Source organism: Mustela putorius, unplaced genomic scaffold, assembly GCF_011764305.1.
Source record: "Mustela putorius furo isolate JIRA1106 unplaced genomic scaffold, ASM1176430v1.1 tig00000174_pilon_pilon_pilon, whole genome shotgun sequence".
In the NCBI taxonomy this organism is placed as follows: domain Eukaryota; kingdom Metazoa; phylum Chordata; class Mammalia; order Carnivora; family Mustelidae; genus Mustela; species Mustela putorius.
The window spans coordinates 17139618-17150808 of NW_025421304.1; the positions used below are offsets into that span (position 1 = coordinate 17139618).

The 11191-nt window shown below is 56.9% G+C and overlaps 1 protein-coding gene across 1 annotated transcript; it reads left to right on the plus strand.

Annotated features, from left to right (window-relative positions):
* The first annotated feature begins 72 nt into the window (after positions 1–72).
* LOC123390970 (guanine nucleotide-binding protein G(o) subunit alpha-like) lies at positions 73–8838 on the plus strand. Its single transcript, XM_045076082.1, has 3 exons — positions 73–451; positions 2940–3093; positions 6226–8838. The coding sequence occupies exons 1-3, from the start codon at positions 272–274 to the stop codon at positions 6411–6413; spliced, it is 522 nt and encodes a 173-aa protein (XP_044932017.1). The 5' UTR covers positions 73–271; the 3' UTR covers positions 6414–8838.
* The last annotated feature ends 2353 nt before the right edge of the window (positions 8839–11191 follow it).

The following is an 11191-nucleotide window of genomic DNA, read 5'->3' on the forward strand; positions in this document are numbered from 1 at the left end:
TATTCATTAGTGACCTGCCGTTAATAAAGAGTGCTAGCTTCCTCCAGCGTGAAGCGTTGCGTCAGCACCTACATGACAGGTCCCCGTGCTTGTCCCCCGGCTGGTCCCTGGGCCAGGACTGCGGGCCGCTGGCAGACAGGCACAGGCTTCTTTCTGGGGGGTGGCTGGCCTGACCTTGCTGACCCCTTGGGACAGCCACGAGCCTACCTTCCTGTCCTCGCGCGCTTGGTGCAGCCTCACCCCTGTCCTGTGGGATGCAGCAGCCAGGCCCATGGAGTTTTCCTGCGGCCGCTGGCCTTGGAGGGGGTGGGCAGGAAAGCGACTGCGGGCAGGAGGGGGTGGCTGTCGCCTGGTTGTGATCTCTGCCTTTTTTCTCTTTTCTCAAGTGCTGCGTCTCCGTTTGGCATCTACTTCTGCACCCGTTTTCTCCGGGGAAGCTCTGGATCGGGTGGTGGGTTCCAGTCGTGTGCGGAGGGAGGGCAGCCAGGCCCGTGGGTGCGGAGGGGGCTCAGTGCCGGCGCCTCCCCTCCCCCGTGTTCTCCCCGTGCTGCCCGGATCTGCTGTCCTCCAAGACCTCCTCACAAAACCAGGCCCAGCTATGCAGAGCACCTCTGCAGACCAAAGACCGTCCCAGTGTGGGCGCCATCTCCGCAGCTAGACTGTGAGCTCTCAAGAGCAGGACTTGAGCTGTTCGTCCTCCAGTCCCCCCGCAGCCCGTCAGGGCCCTGCACGCAAATCCAGTCGGCACTGCTGGGCAGAGAGGCCGTGGAGGGGCCGAGTCTTAGCAGAGTGGACATGTGGGGCCCCAATGGCCGGCCCCCACATCTCCTGCAAGCCCTTTAGGCCAGCCCATGTGCCAAAGGGACCCAGTTCCCCCTCAGCTCAGGTCACCCTGGTGATCCCTTCTGGTCCTGGGAGCGCTCCAGCATATGTCCCACCGTATCCCGTGGTGTCCAAAGACCAAAATGATATTTGGGACAGTTGTGGAGTGGGCTTGGGCCTCTGGCTGTGGGCTTCCGCTCCTGGTGACCAGCTGCAGGACCAGGCAGCTCTGTGCGGTGGGAGGCTCTTTCCTAGTGGGTCATTGGGTGCCCGAGCATCCATCCTCCGCCCTCAGAGGTGGCGCCATGAGCCTGAGTGTTCCCAGCCCCTGGCCTCGGGCTTCCGTTCACTTGGCCTCTGCCCGTCATCTGAACAGGCCCTGGGAGCCAGCCGCCCCCCAATGCAACTGTGCAGACGGTGAGCCGATGCTGGGGGCCTGAGAATAGAATGTGCTGGTTGAGGCGGGCAGGGTAACAAGATCATAGGTGTTTACTAAACTGGTTTACTGAGCAGGAGGACAAGGCTGCGTCCCACAGCTCGCAGAGGGGCTAAGAACACCAGTTGTGTGAAGGCCCCCAAGGGGCAGGTGAGCCCTTGTCCCGGCAACTTGCCGGAGCCGTAAGAACAGGGTTTGGGGCTGGGAGACCCTTCCAGGTCATTGGGATACTCATGCAGTCACGGGAGAGGGGCTGAAGATGCGCAGACCTGGTCGTGACCCTCTTCTGACTTATTCCCCTAAAGGCTGCAGACGGCTCATCTTGGTGGGACACACCCGTTTGGGGTCATAAGCTCTGGCTCAGATCCAGAGCTGGGGCCACATCTCTGCTCTCCTGGGTCTCAGCTCTGCCAGCTCTCCCTCTTCCCTTAAGGGTAGTGAGGCAGGGGAAGTGCTGAGCTGGGTGCTCGGCAGAGCGGGGCCTGGTGACTGGTGCCTGGTGACCGGTGGTGGCCGCCCGCCCTCCACTCAGCTAGAGGAAGGTGGCCACAGCGACTCCCCCAGCAATGCACTCAGCTCCCACTGCCTGCTGGGCCCCGGGGAATGAGCTCATCCCCACAGAATAATGCCCCGTGGTGCCCACGCCAGCTCTCTGCGATGATTTGTCTCAGCCTTCTTACTAAAAAGGGACAGCGTGGCCTGGAGTTAACCACGGAGCTGGATTTGGAAAGGATAAGTTCCCCAGGCAAGGACAGGTCCTTGGGGGAAAGTGAGTGGCTGTCCCTTCCCCCAGGAAGGCACATTTCATGGAAGAACCACCTTCCCAGCAGAAATGGCTTCACTCATGGAGAGATGTGCTCCCCTGCATTGCCAAGAGATACTACTCAAGTTGATAAGCTTGGCACCCTACCATAGAATGAGCCGGTCCTTGCCCAGGCCAAGGGCTACCCCCCAGGATCTGCTCCATTGGGAGCGCCTACCACAGTCACTCCTTTGCTAGCCGTTGGCGTGCGAGACAGTACTTTATGTCTGCATTGCTTCAGACTCTTTGCAGCATCCAACATAGCTGAGTTGGACCCAGCCAGAGGAAGTCTGGCCAGCCCCCCAGAGCCCTTCCCTGGAGGCAGCCTGGGCAGGACCATTTCTCCACAGTGGTGGCCCCCAAGGATGCTGGCAGGAGCCTGGCCTGACTTCCCTCCATCCCTCACCACTCCCAGAGGACATCACCGGCAGACTGGGCCCAAGAGGAAAGACCTGGGCTGGAACTGCCACAGCCCAGCTCTTGGGTTCCATCCAGCACAGCCTCCCCCACCCCCCTACACCTGCCCATGCAGGGAGCCCCTCCCGTGGCTGGGGACTCTGTCCCAAGGAGGGCCCGCATTGCCCTGGTTCCAGCCTCACCCAGGGAGCCATAACCACGACCCAGCCCAGTCTCTGCCATTAGTCCTGGGACAACAGTATAGACGGCCCCAAACGCTGGACTGAGTGGCCCTGTGCTGTGACAGGTCGCAGCTCTACTGTCATCTTTGGAGGGGCCCTGGGGGCCCAGGAGCCCCTGCGTGAGTTGCTAAGCAGCCCCGTCCCTCCCTCTCAAACCTAATTCTCCTCTTCTCTTTCCCTGTTTCCGTGTCTGTCCGTCCCGCTGTCTGTCTGGCTGTCCTTCCCCAACCTGGGGCTGCAGAACCGCATGCACGAGTCTCTCATGCTCTTCGACTCCATCTGTAACAACAAGTTCTTCATCGATACCTCCATCATTCTCTTCCTCAACAAGAAAGATCTCTTTGGTGAGAAGATCAAGAAGTCACCTTTGACCATCTGCTTTCCTGAATACACAGGTGGGTGTCGGGGAGGCCCCGCTTCTGCCTGGGACCTGGTCTCTTCCAGAGCCTCAAACCAGAGCCCTGGCTGCCCGTGGGTTCAGGGCGGGGCTGCCTGGCCCCTGCTCCAGGACGGCAGGGATGCAGAGACGCACAGTCGGGTGTGACCCGGTTTGGGTCTTCCCAGGACACAGCCCTGGGTGGGGTGGGAAGTGGACCCTCCCGATCCATTGGATTTGCCATGCCGTGACTTGAGAGCACCTTGGCAGGACTCAGGAGGCAGGACAGGACCACAGGCTTCCCCTTTCATCTTGCTCACCCTCTAGAAAAACTCTCCTGCCTCCCCCAGGCTTGCCCGCCAGTGGCGTCCCCTGACCCCTGCGCCAGCAGGCTGCCGGGCCACACAGCACCTTGGCATGAATTCGCAAGCATGGACACATGGCCTGCAAGGCAATCTGGGCTGCTTTTCAGCCCCTACCTGCTTGGGTGCACAGCACGCCTGCCTGTGCCGGGCCAGGGCCTTCTACCCCTCCCTCACCACCTCTGCCCCCTGCCCCCACATCCCTGCTGTCCTCTGCCTGTGAAGGCCTTTTCCTCAAGTCCAACCACTCCAGCTCTCTGCACACCTCCTCTCTCCCTGCCTGCCTCTCTCCCATCTTCTCAGGGTGGGGGTGGGGCACCTTCTCTGTCATCAGGCTCCAGGAGGACGCGTCACAGACCCCTCCATCACCCCCATGAAGAAGCTCTTTCTGAGGGGGCGGGTGAGGGGTCAGGTCACCTCCTTCAGTGGGCAGAGGGCAGAGGGCAGCTGCTGTAGGATGTCCCCGCTCTGGGCTGCTGCTAAAGGCTGAAACAGCGCTGATGGGAGGCCAGAGCCCAGCCTTCATTTTTCTGGGGACTGAGAAGGTTCTAGTGGCCCTTAGGGCAGTGGTAGAAGAGGACGTGTCACAAGCTGGCTCCGCCAGGAACCCACACACTGACAACCCCAGAGAGGGAGAAAGGCCTGGACTCGGCTCCCAGGGCTACACAGGTCCCTGAACCCCACCAGATTCCAGAAGAAATAGGGGCTGCCCCCTCTACCCCCTCTACTATGAGGAAGAGAGTCAGCCCTCTCATCGCTGGCGGGGAGGAGGACCCATCGGCCTGTCCCCTCATCAAGGCACCACACTGCTTGCGGATCCCCAGGGCGCCCCCCCCCCATCCCGGGCACAGGCTCCTGGAGCCAGGCAGCTTGCCACTGTGGGCAAACCTGTCACCTGTGCCTCGCCTTCCATCCGGGCACCGCGATACCTAACAATAATGCCCACTGCTCGGGGTGGCCGTCTGGGTCAATGGAAGGAACAGAGCCAGGCGCCAAGCCTACTTCCTAATGTTACTCAGAGGATGAAAACCAAGAAAGGGGAACTGGCCCTGGAGCTAGAGAGAGTCCGGGAGGGCATGGGGGCCAGCCGGAAAGGCCTGGCCCCAAGCTGCCCCGGGGCCGAGGGAGGATCTGCCTGTGGGCGGCCTGGCTGCAGCCTGCTCTCACGGGCACTCCTGCCCTCCCGCAGCCTCAGCTGAGGCCCTTTAGGACCAGTTCAGGTCCTTAAGAAGTGGTGGTGACCAGAGAGGGACTTGGAAGCCACTGGCCCCAGCAGGCCTCCTGAGGCCAGTGCTACCCTTACAGGGCAGGCTTGACCCTAAGCTCTTCCTTGTCCCCAGAGTCTTTTCCCCTGGGAGCCCAGTTTGGGACCTGGTCCGAGCACTGGTCTGTCTTGGTGCTGGGGGGTGTAGGGCTCTGGACACCCCCAGAGAAAGTTAGCCTGAATGTGGGAAAACATGGGGAGTTTTCCAGGGCCTCCAGAGGAATCAAGCTTGAGTTCTAACAGTCTCGCTGGGTAACAAACAGTCCCTGACACAGTGGCGCATGGGCGCCACGGCCCGTGGGACACAAAACAGGCCACAGGGCAAGGGGCAGGGGCGGCTGGGGGTGCGAGGTGAGCTCGAAGGGATGGACGGACCCCGCAGATGCTAAGAAGTCACAGCTGGGCACCCTGCCACCTGGTTGGGGTGCCCCATCGGGCTTCTCCCCTCCTTCAGCGCCTCGTCTTGGTGCTCTCTGGGCAGGAAGCTCCTTGACGGGGTCCACCGGGGGCCGAGTCTAATCTTTGAGCTGCCGCTGACTTGATATCTTCGCCACGTTTGCCACTCCAGGCACTTCTGCTTTTGGTCCCAGCTGAGAGTGGGGTTGAGGCCTCTGCCCTGCCCCCCACCTCAGAGACCTCCCCACCCCCTTAATTTTGACGTCTCCTCTTCGAGACTCTGGCCACAGACGCCCGAGCCCCAGTCCACCCCCACATGGCTCACACCTTCCCACTGGAGAGTGGGCCAGGGCAGGCTAGGGCAGGGGAAGAAAGATCCGATCGTTTTCATGCTGGCCAGATCCCAGCTGCGCTAGTGAAAACAGGGCATCTTCCTTCCATGGGACTTTCAGCCAGTTCTCTGTTGGTCCACCTTCCATGGTCACTGAAAGCGGTCTGCAGGTCAGAACTGCAAAGGTTTGGGTTGTAGCTGGCTGGAAAACTGCCCTTACCAGGCCCTGGCCAGGATCCTAGGGGACAGCCAAGGGCTTGTGGAGGGCAGCCAGGCCAGTTACATACGGCAAGCCCCTCAAACTTCCCACTCAGGGAGACCACTGCTCCCAGACCCCAGCCTTGCCGAGGGGCTTCTTGGGAGAGGAAGCCTTAGAGAAAGGAGCGCAGCCACAGCTCGTCACCCTCCACAGCCTGGAACACCACGAGTTCTGGGGCAGCCCCTTCCCAGGAGCTCTTCTACCAGAATCCCTGTCCTGGTTTAGATCATGGGTGAGTGTGGGGACACGCAGCCTGGGCCCCAGCCTCGGTGTGCTCCCCTAGAAAGCAAAAGGGGTGACTATGGCCCTAGCCCTCCCAGGGCTCCTGGGCGGATCCAGTGTGGAAACAGAGTCAAAGGCCTTACAAAGGCCAGAACTGGACGAATGCTAAGCTGATGGGGTCTTTCCTGAAAGATGCGACCATGCCCGGAACCGCACAGCCCGCGCCTCTGCCGGGAGGGGGTTCCCAGCCTCTCTCCCAGCCCCCCTGCCACTGCGGCTCTCACCAGGGGCCTCCCCCCTACTCTGTCTTGTTGCAGGCCCCAATACGTACGAGGACGCGGCCGCCTACATCCAAGCACAATTTGAAAGCAAAAACCGCTCACCCAACAAAGAAATTTACTGTCACATGACTTGTGCCACAGACACGAATAATATCCAGGTGGTATTCGACGCCGTCACCGACATAATCATTGCCAACAACCTGCGGGGCTGCGGCTTGTACTGACCTCTTGTCCTGTATAGCACCCTATTTGGTAATGACTCCAGCACTCACAGAAAAGCTTGCGCGTGCACACACACACACACACACACACACACACCACTGACAAATGCAAGTTGGTAAATAAACTTTAAAAAGGTATAACAAGACCTTATATATATACAAATATATATTAAAAAAATTCTTTTTAGTTTGTATTAGAAAGAGCTTCGGACAGAACTGACCACCATCCCATAGATCATCAGAGTTTTCCCAGGACAGCAATTGAGCGTGCGTTTGTACGCGTGCACACGCGCTCTCACTCTCTCTCACGCACACACACACACACACGTCGTGGTGGGGGTCCTGGTTTGGGAGTCCATCCTTTTAAGAACAGCCACGTGATTCTACCCTTAGACCCGATATCTGTGAGCAGAGGGAGGGCAAAGAGAGGCCTGGCGGGGGTCCAGCCTCTCTGCTGCCGCTCCCCCCCCCCCCCCGAGGCTGTGCGGTCTCAGTTCTGTCCTGCTCTTGTGCAAATTCCAAAGCCCTTCAAAAACTGGCCAACACCCTAAACCCCTCCCTGCCCTCTACTCCCAACAACAGGAAAACCAAGGATGCTTCTCTCTTGGGTGGCGGTGGTTGTTAATTTCAAGGATTTAGAAGAATCATTGCTCCGACCAATCCACTGTCTCTTGAGTTTTCTTTATTCAAAGGCGAGAGTTGGAGGAACTGGAGACTTGGCCTGCTTTCTAGAGGCAGCGGAGGGGAGGGGACATTGAAACAATGGCTGCAATTCACCTGCAGAGTTGAAGCCAGCCCCCTGGAGAAGAGAAGGGCCCAGAGGGAGCAGGGGGGAGGTGAGGAGGACAGCAGAGGCCTGGGGAGGGCCGGATACTTGTAGGCCTGACCATAGTCAGGGTCCCGTGGGGTGAGGCCTCCCAGGGGGCCTGGGCTGGGCTTTTCTGGAGTTCTTGATCCCTCCTGTGACGCTGCCCCATCTTGTCCTACCCCCCACATTATTAAAAACTTTCTAGGGTTTTGTGTTTTTTTGTTTTGTTTTTTATTTTGGTTGGTTGGTTGGTTTTTAAAATCAAAGAAAATGGTCAGACCGGACCCCCTTATCTCTCTCTCTACAGACTGCTTCACGGACTCTTTGCTGTTGACGTTGATCTCCTGGTAGCATGACCTTTTGGCCTTTGTAAGACACACAGCCTTTCTGTATCAAGCCCCTGTCCAACCTACGACCCCAGAGTGACTGACGGCTGTGTATTTCTGTAGAATGCTGTAGAATCTGGTTTTAGTTGAGTCTTTACATTTAGAATTTGAAAGGAAAAAAAAAAAAGAACATTTCTCATGTGCTTTGTAGCTTAAAAAAAAAAGAGGAAAAAGAAAAATCATTTCATCCATTTTTTTTTTCTTTTTTGGAAATAAAGCAGCATACACATCTGCACCTGTACCCCCATCCATCCCCAGTGTAGAGCCGCTCCCCCCCCAGCCACCCTCCCACACCTGCAGAAGTGCCACCTGTCTGCCCGCCCCTCCTGGGGACGTGGGTCCTGGGGAGCGTGGTCAGGCTGAGCTTCCCAGAGCGCCCCACCTGCCATGTGCCAGCCTGCCCCAGGCTCACTCCAGGTTCACCTAGAAAAGCACAGCTCTCACTGGCCAGTAGCTGCCTAAAAGAATAGCGATGGAACATGTAGATAGAGCCCTACAGCAAACCGTTTTCCCACCAACCTCCTTTCTACAGATTCCCTCTGTGATTTGTTTTTGTTTTTGTTTTCGTGTTTGCTTTTGTTCTTGTCCCAGTGAGCACTCCGTATCACACACCGGATCAGCTTTCATAGTCTTTGGGAACTGGGGTTGTGGATTTTTTTTCCTTTAACATTTTTGCTTCTCAGTCTCTCCGATGGATGCTTCCTTTGTGTGTGTGCCCCTCCCCCTCCTCTGTTTCAGTGACCTGTGTTCGCTCCTTCTCATGTGGGGATGTTTGTGCTGCAGATAAAAAAACAAACAAAAAAAAAAGTTTTTAAATACCACACGATGGAAAAAAAGCAAAAAAAAAAAAATTTTAAAAACAGATGGAATGTAGTGTTTACACGAAAGCCAGTTTCCATGATCAGTCCTATGTCATTTCTACTTTGACTAGTATCCAAACCCCCAACCTCTTCACAGTGTCACTTTTAAGACTTACTATTGGCTGAAGAAGACCAGTCACGGCCATTTCAGATAAAGAGGAGGCAAAAAGACAAAACACACAAAAAAATTAAAAATACAGAAAAAAAAAACTTGAAAAAAAGGAAAAAAGAAAAAAAAAAACAGCCCACGGGTCTTTCTAAGCCTTTCTATTCCCAATCGGTGAGGTTTCTGTGATATCTTACACACTGCCAGTCTACTTCTCTGACTAATGGAAAATTCATGTGTAGCTCAATAAAGAGAATGTTTGTCTGTATTCCTGAGTCTCTCACCCTCGGGCTTCGTTCGGACAGGAGGGAAGGAGGGATTTGACTGGGCCAGACACGGGGAGGCTCTTCCCACCCCCCAACCATATGCCTGACCTTCTCCACATCCCCCATCCCCCCCACCAGTGCTGCCACCAAGGGGAACCCACTGAGCTCAGCCACCTAGGAACAAGGAGGGCCTAGGAATGGGCTGGCCATTCCCCCCCGCCCCCCCTCCCCCGTGGATGCCCTCTTCCTCCCGGTCCCCCCCCCCGCCTCCCCTCACTCAGCTGGTTTGAGGGGAGGGTAGCATTGAGGACTGGAATGGGGGGGAAATAGGGGGTGGGATGGGCAAAGCAGGTAATTCCGAACTTTCTGTTAAGATACCGTCCTGTTTCTTCCCACTGAAGTGAGAAGGTGGGTGGTCGGTCCTAACAAGGCCAAGTTGCCTGGGCCTCCTGCACCGACAGGGGTCACATCCATCCACCTGGACACCTTTAAAAGCCTCCCCTACTGCACCTGGCTGCTAGGAAGCCCACCGCAGGCGGAACACACAGGATAACAGATCAGCTCAGCCTGGCACAGGAAATCAAGACTCTCCGCTCCTCCAGGCTGCAGGCCTTACCCTCTTCCCCTAGCTCGCTGGGTTTTGCTAGAATGACCAGCAAACCACTCGAGACTGGGACCTGGAGGGAACCCAGCCCAGCCAAGTCCTTGTATCATGTCCATGGATCACTTCTTAGCCACGCAGTCAGTGCGACAGCCATCTAGGGGGACAGAAGGGCCACAGACAGGTCCTTTGGCTGGATTCCCTCCCCACACGAACAGATGCAACCCCAAGGGTCTTTTGAGTTTTTGGGGGGGGTGCGGTAGAGGTCTGTCTATACTGTGGCACAGAGCTAGGAGTAACAAGAGGCCTCCCTGTTTGAAAGAGCCGATCCGACACCCCTGGCCTTCCTCCCCTTCCTGTGCTTTTCCCACCAGCAGCCCCTGACCAGCCTGCACAGTGGCTCCCTACCATCTCTGGTGACAGCAAGGTCGCCCGCATGGCCTGCAACTGGACAACATGACACCGGTCTGGGGGCACACCAGCATGAAGACAGAAGGTTGAAGGTGCCGTGACTTTGTCTACCTGAAGTTCCCTAAAAATGAGCCATATTCCAACAGGGTTCTTTCCTACCTTTCAGATGAGTTTTGTAGGTAAAAACAAACAGGACTCTGCCCTATCCTCTTTACAAAGTCAGGAAGTATTTGGGGGGAAAGAGTGCAGGGAAAGACGAGTCAATTAGGACAAGGAGCTAGGGGGCGGCAACCTCTGCCTCACAATTTCTAGAAGCGCCACGAGTGACTCCAGTGCGCAGTCAGGTTGGAACCACTTCTTACCTACCACGAGTAGGGGCGATGAGATGAGACACGGAGGCTTCCAGACGAGGAAGGGCAGCAGGGCAGGCGGGCAGAGGTCACCGCTCGATGTCACCGCTGGTCACAAGGCCGTGGCTCCCTGCATGTGCTATGCCCTGCTTGGCAGAGCCCTCGGCCTGCCTTCCACTCCCGAGAGGACGGCGTCCGCTGGCTGAGGATGATGGCACATGGTCTACACAGCTCTGGTAAGAAATCAGGTCCGTGTGGCCACCTGGACACCTAGGATCTCTATCAGCACAAGAAAGACATCCACGAGGACCACTGTTCTGGGGTTCATAAAAGCCTCAAAATTTGGGGTAGGGGGCGGGGGCTGAGGGTGAGGGACTTTGGAGAACCTAAGATGTCAACAAAACAGGGCCCATAAGAAAATGGAGCGGTAACAGGGACCACTTCCAAAAAAGGCAAAGGCAAGAGGGCAAAGGCAAGTCCACCGTCACTCCCCACAACACCTGTTCGCAGCTGACAAATCGGAGCTGGAGCCCCGGAGACCGCCAGTGCACAGGAGACAGCACAGGATGAGCGCCCCCCCCACCCCGCCCCAGTGTGGCCAGACCCTGGCCTGGCCTCCAACCACCGCCCTGCCCTGAGCCTCTGTCCCAGATGCCCCCAAGAAGTGACAAAAGCCAAGCGACTATACAGTGCTCAGGATTCTTTCCTGTCCAGGTACAAAATCTAAGGGCGCGTTTAGGGCTTCTCTTCCTGGGTCACTTTAAGCTACAGAAGGCAGGTTTCCGCTTTGATCACGGGCAGACAGCTTTATTCAAATGTCTCAAGACCCTCTAACAGTCTCCAAGCCATTCCCTCTTTTCACACATTTGAAACCTAAGAACACACAGAATGAGGGTCATCTTTAATGTGTGCAACACCTAGGATGTCAGGATGGGGAAACACCCTCCATCAAAGTGGGGTTCAACTCTGGCCCCTCGAAAAGAAACTGCCTTA